This window comes from Dunckerocampus dactyliophorus, chromosome 18, assembly GCF_027744805.1.
Source record: "Dunckerocampus dactyliophorus isolate RoL2022-P2 chromosome 18, RoL_Ddac_1.1, whole genome shotgun sequence".
NCBI lineage: Eukaryota > Metazoa > Chordata > Actinopteri > Syngnathiformes > Syngnathidae > Dunckerocampus > Dunckerocampus dactyliophorus.
The window spans coordinates 4,372,802-4,394,895 of NC_072836.1; the positions used below are offsets into that span (position 1 = coordinate 4,372,802).

Sequence of the window (22,094 nt, forward strand, 5' to 3'; positions counted from 1 at the left end):
CCCTGGACTGGTCGCCAGCCAATCGCAGGGCACATATACCTGTAGACAAACAACCATTCACACTCACATTTGCTTCATTCTATTAATTTACCAGTAATTGAGAGAACATTTAACTCACATAGAACTGAGCCATAAATAATAACATGATACACATAATCTGTATAGTGTTCTCCTTACCCGTGTGTGGTGACTTAAAATTAGAAGTATAAAGGGATAGGGATAAATGGGACAGGCTCCACCCTTATGACAACAAGTGTTATAAAAAATGGACGGATGCTGTAAGTCCAAATGTCAGCCATGAAAGTGCTTTAATGGATGATGTCATAAATGTACTGTTTGCACTACAATGCAAGAATCATTATAAACAGTGGAACACGAGTAGGAAAACATCCTCACAAACATGGCTAGCGGTGAGACACTGCTCAGTGATCACACTGTAAAACCACAATCTTCACAAAATAAAGAGTTAGCTGTGCAAACTGACACAAATGTGTACACGTTAAGGTGCTCGTAATGTGCTTTTAAACACCTCGTAACAAAACAGACAACATCTGAGTGACTGAATGTCGCATTTCTTTCTGCTTTAAGCCCAAATGTCAACCTGCCAAGAAACGCCACGTGGAAAAACTCTTCAATGGAAGGGTCAAATAAAAAAAACAAACTAGTAGCATTAAAGCCATAATCTTCACTAAATTATGTGCTAGCTGTGGAAATAAAATATGCATTGAAGATAAAAAAAAGTGTCCAATTTAAGGTGGTTTGTTAAACAAGGTACTCCATTCATAATGCAGGTGTGGATGATGGTGGATGGAGTTCTCTATGAAGTCATCTATCATGGCCGGACTCAGTTCTTCATGAAGAACGGGTGAGCGAGGGCCTTGGCGGCTGAGATGCGTCGACCAGGTGTGAAGGTCAGACATTTCTGCGGGGCAGACAAACGAGACAAACGTTTGTGCTGCCATGGTCGTGTTAATATCCGTGTAGAAGAAGAAACTCACAAAAAGGAGGTCGCTCTCGTCCAGGCTCAGCTTGGGCAACAGCTCGGGAGACGGGCTTTGGGGGCCCCAGGAGGGAGTGTAGGAGATGGGACTGTCCTGGGGCCACTCGTCCTCGTTAGGCAAACCAATGACCCTAATGGATCAAATTCAAGGCGATACCATTTAAGGCGCATGTTGAGAAACACACAGATATACGCAAAATAGATCATATAAAACAGGGGTGTCCAAAGTGTGGCCAGGGACTGTACTTTTATTGGCCCCCGGCACATTGTAAAAAATATATTTTAACAAGACAACTTAAAAAAAAAAAAAAAAAAAAAAACAGCAGCAAAAATCAGCAGCAATTTTACAAGACTAAGTCAAATTATTAGGAGAAAAAGGCTGTAATTTTTTTTTATTTCAATTTAATTACAATTTTTTTTAAAAAGCTGCAACATGGGAAACAAACAAATCAAAATAAACTTCTCATTTTGTAAAATTAGGTTGGGAAAAGTAATAATATTATGGGAATTAAGTCATAATATTGCGAGAATTTTTTTTAAAGATTATTTATGAAAAAAGTTGAAATATTTGGAATATTTAAAAAAAAAAACAGTAAAAATGGATGAAAAAGGAAAGAGTGTTGCAGTTGATACTAATAATGGGCTTTTTCACCTACATCACAAAGCTGAGATGCAGTTTTTTCTTGAAATATATAGAAGTTCTTAGCATATTTACATGTGTTGCTTAACAAAATATCACGGTGGCAAAGTTGCATCCTTTTGTTTTTCACTGCGTTGCCCTTGTTGGAAAAAGTCTGGACACCCCTGATATAAAAGGACAAATGACTCACTCAAATATTTTTTGCAGCTGCTGCACCTCAGTGAGTCCTCTAAAGAGCGGCCTGAGGGATGCAGGAGCACGTTCAACGTGATTTTCATGCCACCACGGACACCAGCGAGAGCATCTCACCTCAGCAGGAAAAGCTCAGCAAAGATGCAGCCGGCGCTCCACACGTCCACAGACAACATGTAAACGGAGTTGAGCAGAACCTCTGGCGCTCGATACCACAAGGTGACAACCTGCAGTGACAAAAGTCGTGTATCATTTTAAAAATATCCACTCTGGACCTCACCAGCAGAAGGCGTGGGTGCACGTACACCTGGCGTGAGGGCCATGTTGAAGGTGTAGATACGAGCCAGGCCGAAGTCGGCGATCTTGACCTCTCCGCGGCTGCTGATGAGGATGTTCTCTGGCTTGAGGTCGCGGTGCAGAACCATGTTGCTGTGCAGGAAGTCTAGGCCCTGCATCAGCTGCAGCATCACGTCCTGTATGCAGCAGACACAGGAGCACAACATCTTCAGGGGCACAGATAACATCATCTTCTTATTTGCATAATTTCTCTTTTTGTGTTTTTTTAATGTCACAAGCAAGACAAAATATAACTATACTATTTTCTGCACCTTGATGTTGTCTCGGGTCAGTCCAGTGGCAGAGGCTTTGGACAGGTAAGCAGACAGGTCCTGGTCGATATATTCCAACACCACAGTGAGGTCCAGGACTCTGTCCTGCACTATGGCAGAAGCATCCAACAGCCTGTGGAGTCAAATGACAGCAGGAACAAGACCATATGCATTAGGACCCCAGCTAACAGCAAAAAATGTGAGAAAAAAATCTAAGGAGAAATAACTTTTGATGCCAATACAGTACAGTGTTTCCCATGCATTCATTTAGCACCCCACCTCAGCGCCACAGATATATTGTAGTCCTGTGGGGAAAACGAATAACACAAATCTACATGCAGGTTGTTTTTTGCTCAATGTTTGTTTGGGTCTTACTTGACGACGTTGGGGTGGTTAAAATACTTCATCTTGCCCAGCAGCGCCACCTCGCGAAGCATGAAGGGAGGGATGCCGCTGTCGCACGAGGCTGCTTGGATGTTGAACTTCTTCACCGCCAGGAGGCGCCCTTTCTCTCCCACCTCCCTGGCCTTGTACACTTTGCCGTAGGCGCCCTCGCCCACCTCCGCCAGCAACTCGTAGCACAAAGCACTCGCTCCCACGTCCATGACGGCACCTCACAAATTAAAATAATCTGACATTTTGATTAGAAACGTCCTTAAATTCTAGTGACAATTTAGAGAAAATGATAATGCGAGTGCTAATTGTACAGCAGACCCTGTTTAGCTAGCAGACCACCAATAAAGTTCTTATTACTCTTAATACTATTCATGACAACACGTTTTTACCTTACCTGATCACAATCCTGCCTCCATGTCGCTGACTTCGAAAAATGTGGCAGCCGAAAATTTACAGGGTAAAAATGACAACGCTTAAACTGTCCATCTAATCCGAAAACAACAGGATGTGCACGAGCAGGTGGACATGGACGCCACGCGCTGCGTTTACGTTAACAACGGAAACTTGAGACTTAAACATTGAAACTATAATACAGCTCGACTTAAAACTTTTGAAACATTTGTACAGTTGCAAACTTTAGGTTCGTTTGACGCACACTTCTTTGTATTGTCAGTGATTTAGGCATTCGTTGCAAGTGCTTGGAAGTTTGTACACTCCTACTTTTTATGTGCCGATGTGCAAATAACCACTTGTGCAGACTTGAAGGAATTGCATGATTCACACACTAAATATTGATCAGATTTATTGGTGGCACAATGGTTTTTTAATATAAAGTGTGTTAGCTAACAGGTAGTTATATGGTGCAAGAAACTGCAAAATAAGTTAGAGTTAACAGAGTACATAACATGATGCATAGTAACAAAAATTTGACCTACACAATACATATGTTATCATAACCCTATAACTCACTCAAAGCTTACATAGCCCTACACAAGTCTCCACACTTAAAGCACTTTTTTGTTGATAAATGGAGTCAGCCAAAAGCGAAGCCACTACTATTCTGCCCCAGTTACTCGTCTTTCAGTTTGGCGTCTACACAATTGATCCTCTTGGCCAGCGCCTGGGCGTCTAGGTGCAGCATGCGCTTGAGAATGGTCGAGGCGCAGATTACAGCGCCGTTCAGGGCACCCGCGAAGCCGCACATGAACACATCCTGACCTGTGACACGCAACAAGAGCATACAAGTGCAGTGAATGAGGTGAGTGCTGCTCAGGTCCCGTATGCTGACGGGATGACGCCGGGCCCACCTGTCAGGTAGAGGTTCTTCAGCGGCGTCTGAGGTTTCATCATGATGTTGAGCTCCGGGCTGAAGCGCTGCAAGCCGTGGTCCACTCCATAGAGCTCGCCTTTCGGTGATGCGATGTAGTGCGTGTTGGTGACCGGGGTCCCGGCGTCGATATATTCAATCTGCACAAGTAAATGTTGATTCAAATATCAAGTGTGTAAAAGGTGAGGTAACACGAGGCACATTCAAAAAAGATTATTTATCAAGAAAACCAAAAAAAAGAAGAAACATCAAAATGAAAAAAATCTGCAGTTATTTTATTTAATTTTGTTTAAAGTATAAAAGTGAAAATATGAAGAAAAAAAACGATGTAATCTAACATTAAAAAGTCATAATTTTACAAGAATAATGTCTTACTATAATGAGGAAAAACGTCATTTTAGTAGCATAAAGTGGAAATATTAAAAAAAAAAAAAAAAAAAAAGACCCACTTTTTTAAAAGTCGGAATATTATAAAAAACAAACAAGACGACAAATAAAGTTGTTGTTTTTGGAAAATGATCTTACTGAAAAAGTTATAATGTTATGAGAATAAAGTCCAAATATAGTCAAACTTGTCTATAGCGGCCACTAGAGGGAGTCTGCAAAAGTGGCCGCTACAGACAGGTGGCCTCTATAGACCGGTTGGCGTCCAGTTTGAATGTTGACCAGTAGAGGAAAAAAAAGAAAAAAAAAAAAGGGAAAAATAATAATAATAATAATGTTGACCAGTAGATGGCACTGCGGACTGCTGATAAAAGTTGTACAGCACTACTAGGCTTGTTATTATCATGGTTCATGGTTTTAATCCTGAACATGCATGAGTCAAACAGTAGCACATCACATAGTACAATTCACAATTTTGCATGTCCAAAACGGAGTAGGAAGAAGCAAAGCTTATTTAATCCTACCCCTCATCAGTTTCACATCAGTTGCAATACATTTATTCACCTCTTGTTCTTCCAAGTGTACTTTGTAGGTCTACATGGCAATGTAGTGCAATCATAGCCAAGGTTTTTACTTACTAAAAGGAAGCTAGAGGCTTAATAATAACTGATAACTGATAAAATACTTCAGTTAAGTACAACCGAACTCAGTTTTGCTCCCGCTGCCGCATGCATGCTAGCATATGTTTTTTTTTTTTATTGTAGCGTCGCTGGGAGCACGTCCTGTTCCCAGCCTAATTTGCGGTAATGTTTTGGTGCAAATGCTCTTAAAGTTACATGTTTGACCAGGAAATAGCAAGCTCAAAAGAAGACGGCTTTTTTGTGTGGAACAACTGACAGTTTGTGTGGATCTTGTGAATGATTGTGACTGAGCTAGGACTCAGTAATTAAAGTCTACACACGACGCCGTCATTGATTGAAAAACAAAACTTTTTCATGCATGAAGCTTCTACTTGAGTTGGTAATTTGGCTGCTATATGCAGTCAGATATTGACCAAGGGAGACAAAATGGGTGGCTGCTGGCCACGTTGGACAGGTGACTGCTATACACAGGGTCTATAACATGTAAATTTGCTGGGGGGGATTTTTCAGTGGCTGCTATAGGCCGGTGGCCCTTCTATAAAGGTGGCCGCTAAGACAGGTTTGACTGTATTGGCTAAAGTATATGGCTAATAAATATGGCTAAAGTCATAATTACGAGAAGAAAATTTCCAAGAAAGTTGAAATAGTTGGAAAATTTAAAAACAGATGAAATGGGGGAAAAAAAAACAGCTGTAATTTTATGAGATTAAGAGAAGAAAGTCGTATTCTAATGGGAAAAAGTCACAATTTTACAAGAATAAACTGGTTATATTATGAGGAAAAAAAATGTTATTTTGGTAGCATTGAGTATGTTTTGTTTTTGTTTTTTTAAAGTCGTAATATTATGACAAACAAAACAAAATAAATTTGTCATTTTTGAAAAATTCGGTTGTGGAAAAATGTATATTATTATGGGAATGAAGTCATTATATTATGAGAAGAACATTTACAAAGATTATTTAAGAAGAAAGTTTAAATATTTGGAAATTAAAAAAAAAAAATGGGGGGAAAAAAAGAGCAAAAACCGGGTGTCTTAATAATAATAATAATAAGTTTTATTCACCCACATACTGTATATCACAAAGCTGAGCTGCAGCTTTTTCTTGAATTATGTACAACTTCTTAGCATATCACAAAATAAAGAGGCCGTTGCATCCTTTTATTTCTGACTATGTGGGCCCTTGTCGGAAAAAGTTTGGACAACCCCCGACTAACTAGAAAAGCATTGTTGTAGACTACTACAATGTACGCCACCAGACATCTTCTGGATTTTTCTCCCGCACACAACACTTTTAGGGCCGCACGGTGGTCTATTGGTTAGCATGTTGGCCAACACAGTAACAGTCTGGAGATCGGGAAGACCTGGGTTCGATTCTCCCTTGGGCATTTCTGTGTGGAGGTTGCATGTTCTCCCCGTGTGTGTGGGTTTTCTCCGGGTACTCTGGTTTCCTCCCACATTCCAAAAACATGCAAGTGAGGTTAATTGGTGACTCTAAATTGTCCATAGGTATGAATGTGAGTGTGAATGATTGTTTGTCTATATGTGCCCTGCCATTGGCTGGCGACCAGTCAGGGGTGTACCCCGCCTGTCGCCCGAAGTCAGCTGGGATAGGCTCCAGCATACCCCCGTAACCCTAATGAGAAGTGGTATAGAAAATGGATGGATAAACAACAATTTTACAAACTTCAAAGCACTTTTTGGGATGCAGACATTTTGTTTTGTGAAAATTGTTGATTTTGATATTTTTGCCTGTTTCACCTGTTTCATTGCCGTGGCAACGACAACCCATGATGAGCTATTTTGGCTGTCTGACGTTGTGGTGGACCAGCCTGGACCTGGACACGTAGTGTGTGCTGGCGCTAATGCTAATATTGTGCGCAGAAAAGCATCACCTTGTCTCTGGTGACTTTGGGGAAGACTTGCAGGACCACCTGCAGGGCGGCCTCGATGAAGGCCTCCTTCAGCTCCTTGTACTCGGACGCCCTGTTGGTCACTTTGTCGTCCTTCCACTCCTCAAACCACTTGTATTTGGCAAAGCTGACCAGACTCAGAGTGGACTTGCCTGGGAAGAAGAGAAGTGAGCTGCTATCTGTAAATAAAAACAGCCTGCTGTGAGGGTAAAGATCTCGTTTTGTGTGTACCTGGGGACCTCTCCTCCCAAGTGGAATCTTTCGCAGACGGAGAGGCGACAAACAAGACGGGTAACCTTCTGCAAGCGTCCTCTCTGTCTCCGTCCTGGTACTTTTCAAACCTGAAGCGCCAAACATTTCTCACACGTACACTGCTAACAAACCGCAGCCTCTGGACGCTGACTGGATTTTGTGACGAGCAGAACGGATGGATGGCACGTGGACTTACAGTTCGTCTAAATTGTTTTCGGGAAAGATCCAGTAGTTGTCAGCTTTCAGACCCAACTCCTCATTGCTGCCGTTCAGTCCCAGAAAGATGCTGAGGCCGCCCTCGCCGTTCTTGATCATGCTCAGCTGCCTCTGGATAGCTGCAACCAACCAATAACACTCATGCATCACTTAAAGCCGTCCTAGTCATAATAATGATTTCAAACCCACGTGCACGCTACACTGACTTGTAATGAGCAGAGTAGCAGCTCTGTTGTTGCCATAGCAACACCTACTTTGACAGCACTAGCACTAGGGGCTATGAGTAGCCAGTACCGCCATTAGCTTCAGGCCATGTGTTTGTCACATGAGCATGTTTACCTTCTCTCTGTATTTGCTACAGTAGCTTCAAGGTTAAATGATACTGCAGGGGAAAACCCTGAGCGAAAATGTTTCTTACTGCTACTTTAATATATATTAATATATAAAATATACATACCCGGGGTGGCCTGGAGCTCCTTTGGCAGCAGATTCTGGTAGGTGTTGAAGATGCCAGCATTGGAGATGACCATGGGGGCGTGGATATGTATTTCCTCCTGGCCCTTCATAACACTTACACCTGGAAACAGAGAGAATAATAATAATAACAACAACAACAACAATTAAAGACAAGTGTGTTGTGCTGGTGAGTGACAGCAAAGCGAACCCACCGCAAGCTTCCTTGGCGTCGTTGAACAGGATGCGATTGACTGGCGCACGGACCAGGACGGCGCCCCCTGCCTTCTCAATGACGGGGATGATGTGGTAGGCAATCTCACTGGCTCCGCCTTTCGGGTACCAGGCGCCGCTCAGGTAGTGACTGACCAGCAAACTGTGCGTGCTGAAACTGGTGTCTTTGGGGACGCTGCCTGCAAGGTTGTGGTCAGTGTGTGCTTTTATTTAAAAAAAGGTGCCCAATTATGCAAAAGTTCATTATTAACTCATTCAATTCCGGCCATTTTTCAAAAGACAACCCCTTCAGTACCGGCCATTTTAGACCATGTTGACTGATCTTTCGGGCACACAGAATATTGCTTTCTATGGTTATACAAACATGGAACCTACCAAAAGAAAGATTAGACTCCAGTCTTTCATTCGAAAAAAATGTTTGTTTCTACCTTTTTCCGTTCTTCAGTAATCAGCAGTAGAACATAAAGTAGGTACGTTTCAGGAAAATATCAGTTCCCGACAAGAAAAGGGAGAAAGATACATTTCAAGCATAACTTTCACTTTGACACAAACGCTTTGCTTTTGTGACAGCTTAAATGACTAAACAACTATAACACATCATAAACAACACATTTGGAACTATGCTCTTCCACTTGCTCCTTGCTGTCGAGTGTGTTTTTACATGCAAAGATTCCATGCCGAGGTCTTATCAAATGCGCGCCTGCCACCTTGTGGCTGTTTTTATGGCTTAAAGCTGCTCTAAAAGTGACATCTATTAGTGGGCAGTCGTTTTGCTTTTTATTTATTTACAATTAAATATTTCCTGTAATTGTGACTCTATTATACATAATGAAAAATGAAAGCTTTGCCACCGTGGTACACCGACACATGTAGATACACTCTCGATTTTTTGTTATAGGTGAAAAAGCCTATAATTAGTATCAACTTCGGCCTTTTTTCCCCATTTTCGCTGTTGTTTTTTTAAATTTTCCAGATATTTAAACTTTCTTCTTAACCTTTGTAAATTTTCTTCTCGTAATATTTTTTTTAATTTATTCCCATAATATTACAACTTTTCCCCAACCTAATTTTCCAAAAATAACAACTTATTGTTGTTTTATTTGTTTCTCATAATATTATGACATAAAAAAGTATTTTTTCCTTAATATTTCAACTCTATGCTACTAAAATGAGATTATTTTTCCTCATAACATAGCTCATAAAATTGCAGCTTTTACTTTTATGACTTTTTTCTCTTAATATTTAGTTTTTATTTTCTAAAAATGTAAAAAAAAAAAATAAAGTCCTACTATTCCAACTTTCTTCTGGTAAATTATTTTCTCATAATTATGATTTTATTACCATAATATTTTGACTTTTTGTCATAACATTATACCGTTTTCTGCAACCTCATTTTCCAAAAATGACAAGTTTGTTGTTTTGCTTATTAGACTTAAAAATAAATAATTAAAAAATAGCATATTTCTTTAATATTTCAACTTTATGCAGCTGAAATTATTATTATTATTGTTCCTCATAATATTACAAAAAACCTGCCCCCGGGCCACACTTTGGACACCCCTGAAGTAACTGATCCTTCTAACTTGATTTAACTAGCAAATTTTTAACTAGCTAGCTTCCAATTTACATTCTGTTTGGATTTCTACTGTGCTCCACCATGCCAGGGTGCCTTCAAGAAGTAGCGACTACACAGTGCACACAGGCATGTAGACGTGAACATGGCGGCCTACCGTAGGTGCCATAGCTGTAGGAGAAGATGGCCCTGAGGTCCTTGTTCTCCGTCAATTCATTGACGACCTCGGTCAGGCTGCGGGGCGCCATTTTGTAGAAGGGTGACAGAGTTTTCAGCAAACCGCTGTGGACCAGTAACTTGGCCAAGGGGGCGGGGAAAAGCTTCAGCAGCACCATGTGCCAGACGCCGCGTGCTGTTGTCTGCACACACCACAAAGAAAGAAAAACACAAAGTGTGGTGGCTTAACTGTCAGCGACACGCCATGCGTCCTCCTACCCTGACCAGCCTCATGTACTCGTCGATGGCCTTCTCCTCGCCAGGGAAGCACTTCTTCAGTTCGGCGGGGAAGCGGGTGCTGCCGAAGTAGATGGGATAGCGGCGGCGGTTTTCAGGAGGTCCGATCACGACGTGGTCAAAGGGATTGTCCAACAGGTCCCACTGCAGCTGCCCGTTGGTGATCTGGTCCACGACGCAGCGGAACGGCTTGTGGCTCTGCATTTCGCCGATGTAGTGAATTCCTACAGAACATGACAGCAGCGTGACCTTTTAGTGTAGGAGGTATGGTACGCTAAATTGTCATTAACAAATTCAACTGAATTTGTTACCACACAATTACTGTTGAATTGTTGTTGAAAGGAAAGTGTACCGCATACCAACGTCAAACTCAAAACCCTTCTCTGTGAACGTGTGGCAGCATCCTCCGGCCCGATCGTGCTGCTCCAGGACCAGGACTTTCTTTCCCACTTTGGCCAGCAGTGCAGCGAGTGCCAGCCCGCCGATCCCACTGCCGACCACCACGGCATCCAAGTTCTCGGGTACTTTACTGGTCAGGAAGCCTAGGAGACGTGACAACGTGTATCAATTTGCTGTTTCAAAACAGGAGGATCAACTCAAAGATGCAAAAAGTTGTTTACTGTCTCTTTTTTTTACTGGATAATCAGTCTATAATGAAACCTGTAATTCAACTTTCCTGCTAAGTGAAAACATGTGTGCTGGTTAAATTTTTTTTATTATATTCACGCTTTCTGATGTGTATAAAATGATCAAATATACAGTATGAAAAATGTATAAGAAACATAAAAATTTATTCTAAAGATATTTCCAAACAAATCTCGCGAGAAAAACAAGACATTCTGGTGGAAAATCAAAATGTTGACAGGGTCGAGAATAATATTTGATCGACTTATTAGCTACAATTGTGAAATCACTAGCTCGTGTCTGCACGATGTGAGTTGTTGTTAAATTAAAAGTGAACTTAAAAATAAATTAACTATGGAAATAAATAGCGTATGTTGCTAAAGTGAGCAAAGGTTGATTACATAAGAACCATTACCACGCAACTTACCTTGTTTCAGCACTTTGTTCTTCTCTTTTCGGTTGAGGACCATTGGTTTGGGGGCTTCACGGCTGTCCTCCGCAAAGGGATTGAGTCCAGGAGCTGTGAAGACATATTTAAGTACCAAAGCAAGCAAAGCCACACAAACTAACGCCACAGCTATCCACATTGTTGCTCTCAGTCTTGACTCCTGTCAACTGTTAGCTCCACGCGCTCGCAGAGCCTGGCAGTGTTGTTCACCACTTCCGTTATGGTTGCAGAGAAGCACCGCCCATATTACTAACATGTCACCTTGTTGGCGAATCAGAGCCGGTTGCTATAAGCGTTAGGAAAAAGCTCACCAATCAACGTCAAGTATATTAATTCATGAGTTGATTAATTTATTGACTCTATTTTTATTCACAACACAGCACTAATATAACATAAAAATTTTTCCATCAATATAATTTTACCTTTTTGCTAAAATATTGCAAAATGTTTCCCATTTTTGTTGCTTTTTTATTTGTACAATTGTGGACACCCTTGACCTGATTATTCTTATATAACGCAAGTGGCCTCCTGCAAAGCAAAAAGTGCAAGTAAGGAATTGGCCTTATTTACATACTTGCACAGAATTATTGCAATAAATCACCTTCTGAGGTACATCAATGAAAATGTTTTAAAGGTCTGTTGTTTTTAAGTGTCCTCTAAAAGGAAGACGTTGGGGGTGGAAGAAAAAAAAAAATCAAGATTTTTCCAAGTTTTATTTCCTGCTTCAAAATGTCACCTGCAGCTTCACATGCTGTCGCCATTTTGCTCATTTTCTTTACAATTGCAAAAAAACCCGAAAAACGCATTTGACTCAAGAGACTTGCTTCCCTGCACAATGGCCACAATGCTGCTCCAAACTTTGAATCGGCAAGCTGCAAAGCTTCTATAAATCAATACTGCATGTCATGCTACACACAACCTCGCTGGAAATGTAATGTTGCAGCTACCAGCGTGATAATGCTTGCTTTGTATGATTAGTGGAGTTTGACTCATTAAGAGTGACAAAGCAAAAGCAAAGCAATTTGTCCAGCAGATTTATTGGTAACAAAGGTCAAAGCCAGCGAGGACATTGCAATCATATCACGACGTATCGGATCCTTGCATCAGCGCACCTTTCCACTTCTGTGCTGGACCCGCCGTGCTTCTGCTGACAAAGCCAGTCTCTCCAAGAAGTGTTAGAACAAAAGCTTTGATGAGAAAATAAACAAGACTTAAAGAGAGAATGAGAAAAGCCCTTATCTCCTATCTCTGCTCAGTCTTTCACTGTGAGACTAATAAAGGTTTGTCATCTTATGCTATTGCCACCTCATTATGAGCATTATTTCTTATTAGCTCTAAAACTCACGGACAAAATGTATCTTAATTGCAAAAAGCACTCCAAAGTAAAACAGCAGGTTTCTCGTGTGCACGTGTTGGGGTAGAAGTTTGCAGTCACACCGAGTTGATTATTTACATGCTATTTTTTGTTGGTTTTTTTATGTTTTATTACGCCAACAGAGAGAGTTTGGCATGCAGCCACACTTGCAAACTGGTCTTGTGTGTGTTTTGGTACAATCGGGACAGCTCTCAGATGCGTGTTTAGGCTGATGTAACCACAATGGCTTTAAGGTCCGTGTGAAGAAGGGAGGGGCGGGGGTAGAGCTGCCTCCCTCCCCCCCCAAGCTCCCTGCCTGGCAGCGATAGTGCAGGTCAAAGTTCAAAAAGGTCACCAAAAAAAAACAAAAAACCAAAAAAAAAGTGTAAAAATGGGCGGTAAGCTTCCTCTCTTGAAGCTCTTCACTCCATCAGTCAGGGGGCGGGTGCGATGGTGCGGTCACGTGGTCTGTCGGTTACACTCCATCCTGGTTGGGCCATCACTGCAGGACCAGCCCCACCTGGGGAGCAGAGACACCGGCATGAACACAACCGTGCAAAAGTCGGAAGCTACAGTAAAAAGTTTTTACTGGGCCACAACACACACTGGCTTTCAGGGAAGGTAAGGTGTGAGGTGTGAATCCTGTTTGACTAATACAAATATGCAACACACTTTAACGGGATCTTCCTCAGCCCATGCACCCCCTCTCTCTACAAAATCATGGGTCATTAAAAAAGGTGCTGAAAAAAAGAATACCCTCTTCTCCAGTGAATTGTGCTGGTGGAGGTTAACTGTCTGTCCCCTCTTAAATCAACCACTAGCAGACAATGTTTTATTGTTGTTGTCTTGTTTGCTTTTTGCATTTTCCATTTCCTGTCTTGTCTTTTCCCTCTTAATCACTAGCAGATCACGTTGTTGTCGTCTCATGCTTCTGTTTGCTTTCTTTCTGCCTGTCCTCTCTTAAACCCAAATAAACCGGTTGCGGTTGTCTTTTGTTTGCTTTTTGTTCTCCGCTTCCTCTGCCTGTCCCCTCTTAAATTGGTATTTTATTCTGTTGTGTTCTGTTTCTTTCTGTGCGCATTTAAATAAGCTGTCTGGTGGATTTTTTTTCTATTTCCTTTCTTTCCTCTCTCTTAAGCTAATTACTAGCAGATCAAGTTGCCGTCTTCTGATATTTTGCTCTATCCTTTCTTTAGTCTGTCCCCTCTTAAACCAAACTAAACCGAGTACTAACAGACACTGTTTTTATTGTCGTGTTTTTGCTTCTTGTTCTCCAATTCCTGTCGTTCCCCTCTTAAGTCAATTACGAGCAGCTCATATTGTCTTCTGGCATTTTGTTGTCTTTTCTTTGGTTTTCATTTGTCCCCTCTTAAATGGAAAACTACCAGACAATGGTTTCATTGTTGTTGTTGTTTTGTCTGCTTTTTATTCTCCCGCATATCAGTCACTAGTACATCATGTTGTCTTCGGACACTTTGAGTCTTTTCTCTCCGTCTGTCCCCTCTCAAGTCAAACTTAACCAAGTACTTGGAGACACTGTTTTTATTGTGTTTTTGTTAAACAATTGCTAGCAGATCAAGTCTCCTGGCATTTTGTTGATTCGTTTCTTTGTGTCTGTCCCCTCTTGAATGAAACACTAGTATACAATGGTTTTGTTGTTGTCGGGTTTGCTTTTTGTTCTCTATATCACGTCTTTGCCCGCATAAGCCAATCAATCACAAGCATATCAGGATGTCTTCTGACTCTTTGAGTCTTTTCTTTTTGCCTGTCTGTTCCCTCTTAAAAAAACTAAATCACGTAACAAGCAGACACCTTTTCTATTTCCTGTCAGTCCCTGTGTAGTCACGGTCTTCTGTTATATTTATTCTGTTCAGTTATTCTCGCTTTCTTTTTTTTTTTTTTTCTTAAACTGTCTGGTGGCATTCCAAATAAATGACAACACCTTCCCCAACCAGTTTCACTATCCACTGTCACGTATCATCAGTTATGAGGTCCTCACTGTGGTATTTGTTTCTGCTTTCTTCAACTTACGTTTGTTTGAAGCCATGTGTAAAATGACACTTTGCATTCCCAAACGATTGAGTAAATACACGCCCCAAAAAAAAACATGTACAACCTGTCCACAAATGTATGATGTAAGGGTTGACATAAAAAAATAGTCTGTCAATACATGACCCATTGAGTCAGTCATAAATGTCTTTTTGCTTTGTTCATTACTAATAATGAAATGTTTCCTGAGGAATCAATTTGGTGGACGGTGAGTGATGTTAACAACTACACATTCATTCACATTTTTACAGCGTACCTTTTCTGAGCCCATGCTGGGACACTTCCAATTGTATAGGTAATACTGTAGATTGCCATCGCCGATGCCGAACTTCAGCTTCTCCAAGAAGGTCTTGTTTTCCATCAGATCCAGTGCATTGAAGACATCAAACCCTTTCTGGTAGACAGACAGACGGAGAAAGAGAGAGGTCATTTGGCTCCCTGATAGAGAGGACTAGAAATAAGGACACAGGGGCGCCAGGGGTCACGCACCGATTTGGCCAGGATTAGAGCGTCAGACATCAGGTCGAGCAGCGGGGTGGTGGTGTGCACGTTGTAGAAGGAGTAGGCGGCTTTTAGACTGCGGTGCACAGGGTGGTTCATGATGGTGGAGGGCAGCGTGTAGAAACTCAGGAAGTCTGTCACTTTTCCATCATTCTGGCGAGAAAACAACCGTTTTTAAGATAGAATTTGTCAAAATGAGATTATTATTATTTTTATTATTATTTTTAATCAACAATAACAACATGAGCAATGATGCAATCTCAAAACATTGGTGTTTACATTCTGACTGCAGGTTGCCCTGGATGATGATGATGATAATAATAATAATAATAATAATAATAATAATAATAGATTGGATTTGATATAGCACTTTTCAAGGTACCCACAAGCACTTCACAGTGACGTGAACCCATTTTTCATTAACTCCTCAGTCACACACTGGTGGTGGTAATGTACATCTGTGGTAGAATGAAAGAAACATGACTCGCAATGCGTGCCAACGGCCTCTCTGACCACCACCAAACATTCATACACTAGTGTGGGCAAGTGGGTGAAGTGTCTTGCCTAAGGAACCAACAACAGTGACTTGGTGGAGGGAGCGAGGATCAACCTTCCGTTTTCTGGATGACCTGCTGTACTTCCTGAGCCACTGCCGCCCCATTTACTGCTGTTTTCTTACTTTTGTGCAATTATTATAAAAACTATTATGAAAACTACATCCATCCATTTTCTATGCCGCTTATCCTCATGAGAGTCAAGGGGGTATGCTGGAGCCTATCCCAGCTGACTTTGGGCAAGTGGCAGGATACACCCTGGACTGGTCGCTAGCCAATCGCAGGTCGTGTCTTTAAATAATGCTGCAAATAAATATTGCGCAACAATTACAGGTGCATCTCAATAAACACAAATATCACACCAACAGTTCAATTCAAACTAAGAGACCATTTAAACTGAAGTTTTTACAATTCATTTGCTGATTAGAGCGTGAATAACTAGTTTACAATATTGAACGTTTTGACAATTTTTCACATTTTATGAGAAACTGAATTCGTTTACTTTTTTTTTTTTAATACCTGAACAGTATAATCGTACAGACTTAAAGAAATACATGATTGAAATATGTTTCTTGCGTCTAGTGAATCTATATAATGTAACATTTTCACTTTTGAAATTGAACCACTGACAGAAATTCACTTTTCAAAGATATTGTCATTTATTGAGATGTACATGTTCAAATTATGTAACCAAGTTCATGATTAATGCCAATAACATTTATGAATTGTGGTAGTGCAAGAGTGTACGTCTATACAGGTAAGTATGCCTGATGCATGATGCATGTCAGACTGCCCTGTATATCAATCAAGTGACAAACATCATAGTGAGCGTAGATGACAGGCTGATGTCATTTTTTTTTTTTTTTTTATAATGCCATGCAATGGACTCGCATTTACATTCCAGATACTACAACAAGGAAGTTTCCCCAATGCTAACGTGTGATGTCTTATCGTATTTCATGTCTACTACATTTGGTAATGTGAGTATAAAGGTGACAATAGGGGTGTTATTTCATGTCTACCGGGCTCTAATAATGTTAAAAAAACAGGTTTTCTATGCTGCAACTACAAAAATATTCAATTTATTAAATACTGAATCCTATGTCTTGGAAAATCACTTATCGCGCTCGAGTGTGGAACCAATTAACCACGATAAAACCAGGGAAGACTGTCATTGAATTTGTAATTCTATGTAATATATTGTGGTAATACACACACTGAAAAGGAAGATAGAAAATGCTATTTATTTTGCTTAAACTAGTAACTGCCATTGCCTCCCTTTAAAATAATATTATTTTGTTTATTTTTATTATAAAACATTTATAATCATATTTTTAAAACTACAATTGAGAACTGCAATCTCTTTGTGGCAGTGCGTTGCAGAAGGCTCTAGATGATGTCATCGTCTAACTTGCTAATTAACTCGTCATTTCAATGGACACAGTGGGAGATAAAATGTGAGCATAAAACAAATGTTTAGAAATACAAATGAACTTTTTTCTTTCACTTCCTTTTGTTTTATGTTATAAGAAAAACTGTGCCACCATTTTAGCGAGGAATTTTGGTGGTATGTCGCCCGCCCTGTTACAGGCCAGAGTGCTGCAAGTTTACCTCCACCAGGTAGGTGTCGATGATGTTCTCCTGGGGCAGCAGCCAGTGGGCCACCTCCTCTTGGTTCATGGCAGGCACCAGGTTGAAGTGGCTGAGATACTCGCGTAGGAGGCGGTGCACGGCGGGCACGTCCTTCTTGGTCATCGGCCGCAGACCTGAAGTCTTGGGGGCCTGAGAAGAAAGACGGTGGTAAAGCCCTTTGGATTGTGCAGGTGTACCTAATGAGAGTGCCAGCGAGAGTGTCATGTGCGGCGACCAACATACCTCGGGCAGACGGTACAACTTCATGGTGCGCTGCATAGTCATGTTCCTGCTCAGGTGGGAGAACTTCACCTCAATCAGTTTGCGTGGGTTCAGAGAGCGATGCCAGTACCTGCCCTCACACACAAACAGCACAGCTTCTAAAAAGGCACGTTTCTAACGGAGTATGTGCATTTTCTGTCAAGGCCCACCTGCAGGTGCCCACAGGTTTAGGCAGAACCACGCCGGCCGTGTAGACAGCCTGGAAGATGCCCTGCAGGTTAACTCGTCTGGTGATCTCTCGGATCAGGACCGGAGCGACTCGCTTGGCTCGAAGCTTCTTGTGAACGCACAGGAAGTTGATCTCCACCATCTTCTTCTCTCTATAAAAAAACAACACAAACAAAAAAAAAACCCTCAAGATTAGCACTTCAATTCAAATATGTCTTAATACCTGTCTAAATAATGCTAGTGGATGCTTGAAGAGCCCCCTTGGTTGCAATATAAAAATGCCCATTAAAAAGGAGGTGCGTACACGTCGTAGATGCGGATGTTGGCAGGAATGGCACTGATGAAGCCCACCAGCTTCTGGTTGGAGTTCACCCTCACACCACAATGCCACTGGGGAAGCCAGCCGGGGGGCCGTAGAGCCCTGGGGAAGAAGAAAATAATGCTTTAAAAAATATATATAAAATAAAAAAAAAAATAAAAAAAGTTAAATGCACACACCTGACATCACCTCATGGATTATTAAAATACAGCTTAGAATGACAACAAAAAATTCTTCTTTGCAGTCAAACATCAAGCAGGAAGACATTTACCAGAGTAGGAAGTCTGGGGAGTAGTCAAATCGAAACATATTGTCGTCATCTTCCACGTAGTTTTCATTGAGGAGGGTGTAGAGCTCCTTCAGCTGGTTCAAAAGAAACGAAAACAATGCAATATTTTAATCATGTCACATTGTTATTCTATGACATTGTATGAATGTGGAATGATGCCATGAAAAAAAATGAATTGGGGACAATAAAAAGGCAGGCAGGTTAATAAGTCGCAGTATGTCACTGCAGTCAGACACGATGCAACCATGCCCCCTAGTGGCTAAGATTGCCATTACCACGCCAGTTCTATTAGTTTATTGTGCTTGCTATTAATGAAGACTGAGCATCATGGAGGAAAAGTACAGGGTTTCAGAATGACTTAGGTGTTTGGATTGAGAAAAGTCATCGCTCAACCACCTAAAACAACTCTTTCCTGATGGTGTTGTGATCAGAAAATGGAATGTTTTGTTTTTGATGCACAGCTAGCACTTAAGTGACATGAGAAGTACGATTGTTTTTTCTGATCATCTCCAGTGATAGTGTAGCGATGTCCTCTTACCACAGCGGAGTTGCCCAAGTCAAGGGTGTCCCAGCTGAAGCCCTGCGGGAGGCTGTACGGCTCTTCACGGATGTTGTCCTTGTCGGGCTCGATGGAGCCGTGTGATGTCACCGTCTCACCTGAAGGGAGAAAATAAATAAATAAATAAAAAATAAACACATAAAACGGTTAACAGCGTCTCACCAAGAAGACCAAACCGAGGCGGTGGTACTTACCCAGCTTTGGCACCGGCTGTGTGTCCCAGAACTGGTAACTCCTCCGGGTGGCCTCCTCCATGGTTTTGGCGGGACCTTGGCCCACGGAGAAAAGCTCGATAGCCTTTTGGATCTCCTGCAGCTTGTCGGCGGGCAACGAATTCACCTGAGAAGGTGGAAGACCACACCACGTCAAATGGCAGCAAGACCAAGCAGTGACATACTTGCTTCAGTTTCTAAAAGGTTTATTAGTATGTATGTATTTTTAAAAAGAGGAGCAAACTTGGAGAAAAGTCAAATCAATTTTCTCAAGGAATTCTGCTGTGAAGTTCGGCATTGAGTCGTGCCTTGGCGAGAGGATCTTGAGACACTTCTGTGGCACCACTTTTTTTCTTCTTCTTCTGCTTCCTTTTCTTCTTCTTGGTGCTGACGTCGTCACCCTGACCCCTGTCACTGACACACAAAACATTACTTTAGACTTCTGATTTTTAAAAACACATTCCATTTCTTTTTTAGTTCTACACCGTTTACATAATCTATTTAGGGCATATAATGATGTTGTTTTCTGCATATTTTTCACATCCAAGCTGTGAAAAATAGAAGGCTTATTGGATGCAAGCCGATTTTTTGGTAAAGTGGTGTATTAAAAGTGAGGGACAGAAAGTGTACATTTTGCATTCCTCAAGCTCGGGAAGCGTGCCTAACAGCGGGCGAAAATGCGAGGCATTAGACGCGGAAGCCGCGATCCAGGCGGACGAAGCCTGTGCATTGCATTTTATTTACTGCAGAATTACCTGCCACCAGTTTGCAGTTTTTCAGGTTTCATTTTAAAAACCATTATGCTGTTTACACAAGCTGAACACTTGTGTTTTGCTTTTTTCCCCCCCGCTCCCTTACTGTATCAAAAATGGGCCGCACGGTGGCCTACTGGTTAGCATGTTGGCCACGCAGTTAGGGGGATCAGGTTGGAATCTCCGTTGGACATCTCTGTGGGGAGTTTGCATGTTCTCCTCTCCGGGTACTCCGCTTTCCTCCCACATTCCAAAAACATGCATGATAGGATAATTGACGATTCTAAATTGTCCATATGTATGAATGGTTGGTTGTCTATATGTGCCCTGCGATTGGCTGGTGACCAGTTCAGGGTGTACCCTGCCTCTCACCCAAATTCAGCTGGGATAGGCTTCAGCATGCCCCTGTGACCCTAATGAGGATTAAGCAACATAGAAAATGGATGGATGGATGGATGGATGGATGGATGGATGGATGGATGGATGGATATATCAAAAATTAACCGAACCGTGACCTTAATACCGAGGTACATACCAAAGCATGATAATGGCGTACAGTTTCACCGCTAATATGGGGAGGGAGGGTGTGGCCTAAAAATCCCAACACCTGACATGACGATGTGCACACTTATTATGCTAGCCTCATCCTACCTTAGGTCAGTTTAAATCACTTTAACACCCCTCACCCCCACCCCCCGCCGCCCTTGCACAGCTAGTGTCATAACCTCCTCATTCACCCACCCTCCAATCCATCCACCCTTCTGGGGCGCATACTTACAGGGGATAATCTCATTATTGTTCGAGGCCGAGCGCCAGCCAGCCCGCATTTGTGACACCAGCCCAGATGGCGAGTCACATGACCTTTGCAGGGGGTGGGGTCACAGTGTATGTGGACTCATGTATGTAATGTATGTATATAGGGGGGGGGGGGGGGGTTGACAATAGACAACAAAACATTGTATAGTTTGTTCCACAGGCTTCCACTTAGCAGAAAAGGGTCACAAGTGTTCTTTGTGCTCGTCCTCGCTTGGAAAAAGCATCACATGGTCAGGTTAAAAAAAACAAAAACATGATTCCCAGACTGAATCTCATCAAGGGAGCAGTTTACAGCACAGAATCCAAAACGCTTTAAGAAGTTGCATTGAGCTCATAGTTAAATGAGAATAAATCGCAATAAAAAAAAATACATTGCTGTTTTACTGTAATCCACATTTTGCCTGTTCCATGAGCACTTGTGCAAGTCTACCTGCGTCAGACATATTCATCAAACTGCGCACAAAGCAACTTGTTTCACTGTTATTTCTGCTTCTTAGTGCACATAGATTTAATCTGAGACAATGAAGGTTTTGACAGCTGTGTTAGCTTGCATGCTAATTAGCAAAATGTCAACGGGATTGGAGTCAACTGTGCGAGTTGGTTAGACACACTAATACATACACGGGATGTGATTTTTTTTGTTTCGTTTAAGCGGCAACTAAAGTCAAAGATGCGTGGTTGTTCTGTAGGATTTGAATGTGTTAATGTGGAATTGTTTCTTATCTTTATTTTCGGCTTTCCAAAACCCTACTACGCCTTGCTAAGCGTCGCAGTGCTTACAGTGTGACGTTACACTCCGCCCAAATGACCCTTCTGAACCAATCGCAACACAGAACACTCGGGCAAACACATTCCCCAGCCAATAGTGTAGAAGAGAGTGGGCGGGACATCACCCATAGTCGGCTAACCCTCCCGACAAGCTCGCCGTGGCCAGCATGCACTCGCCTTTACTTTTGTCCTATGTCCCCGAGACAATTCTTTCAGCGCCGCGACGCCTACCAAGCCTTCTTACCCATCGTCAAGGTGGTGCTCTTCATTTTCACAGTCGCTGCAGTGCCCGTGGTCTTCTACGTCTTCTTTCTCCGGCAATGGTGCTGTCTCATTCTCATCCGCCATCTTCAACCAGGAAGTGAGTCGCCAGCGCGTGTCCTACAGGCCTTTAAACGTCCCTCGCTGTGATTGGTCGGCGCTTGCTTACGTCACTGTTGAGGTTCACTGTCAGCATCTTCGCTATAAATGTGGGTTTTTGCACATA

At 41.9% G+C, this 22,094-nt stretch overlaps 3 protein-coding genes across 6 annotated transcripts; all 3 read right to left on the reverse strand.

Annotated features, from left to right (window-relative positions):
- Positions 1–277: 277 nt before the first annotated feature.
- Positions 278–3,481, reverse strand: cdk21 (cyclin-dependent kinase 21). 3 transcript variants are annotated; one of them, XM_054760359.1, is made up of 8 exons: positions 3,231–3,481; positions 2,816–3,053; positions 2,441–2,573; positions 2,138–2,335; positions 1,950–2,059; positions 1,831–1,881; positions 999–1,131; positions 278–922 (listed from the first exon to the last, which is right to left on the reverse strand). In XM_054760359.1, the coding sequence occupies exons 2-8, from the start codon at positions 3,043–3,045 to the stop codon at positions 845–847; spliced, it is 933 nt and encodes a 310-aa protein (XP_054616334.1). In that variant the 5' UTR covers positions 3,046–3,053; positions 3,231–3,481; the 3' UTR covers positions 278–844. The 3 variants fall into 3 exon arrangements, with proteins under 3 accessions (XP_054616334.1, XP_054616335.1, XP_054616333.1); XM_054760360.1 differs by having other exon boundaries at positions 2,138–2,305; positions 2,816–3,071; XM_054760358.1 differs by having other exon boundaries at positions 2,816–3,071.
- A 140-nt stretch (positions 3,482–3,621) lies between these two features.
- retsat.2 (retinol saturase, tandem duplicate 2) lies at positions 3,622–11,564 on the reverse strand. Its single transcript, XM_054760357.1, has 11 exons — positions 11,332–11,564; positions 10,640–10,822; positions 10,263–10,504; positions 9,985–10,186; positions 8,236–8,433; positions 8,025–8,144; positions 7,548–7,686; positions 7,331–7,440; positions 7,082–7,251; positions 4,144–4,303; positions 3,622–4,054 (listed from the first exon to the last, which is right to left on the reverse strand). The coding sequence occupies exons 1-11, from the start codon at positions 11,489–11,491 to the stop codon at positions 3,906–3,908; spliced, it is 1,833 nt and encodes a 610-aa protein (XP_054616332.1). The 5' UTR covers positions 11,492–11,564; the 3' UTR covers positions 3,622–3,905.
- An 808-nt stretch (positions 11,565–12,372) lies between these two features.
- Positions 12,373–21,995, reverse strand: nmt1a (N-myristoyltransferase 1a). 2 transcript variants are annotated; one of them, XM_054759424.1, is made up of 12 exons: positions 21,852–21,995; positions 19,580–19,685; positions 19,254–19,398; positions 19,039–19,157; positions 18,483–18,574; positions 18,197–18,313; positions 17,874–18,044; positions 17,686–17,794; positions 17,422–17,592; positions 15,245–15,409; positions 15,012–15,149; positions 12,373–13,226 (listed from the first exon to the last, which is right to left on the reverse strand). In XM_054759424.1, the coding sequence occupies exons 1-12, from the start codon at positions 21,953–21,955 to the stop codon at positions 13,206–13,208; spliced, it is 1,458 nt and encodes a 485-aa protein (XP_054615399.1). In that variant the 5' UTR covers positions 21,956–21,995; the 3' UTR covers positions 12,373–13,205. The 2 variants fall into 2 exon arrangements, with proteins under 2 accessions (XP_054615399.1, XP_054615400.1); XM_054759425.1 differs by having other exon boundaries at positions 19,580–19,679; positions 21,852–21,988.
- Between the last annotated feature and the right edge of the window lie 99 nt (positions 21,996–22,094).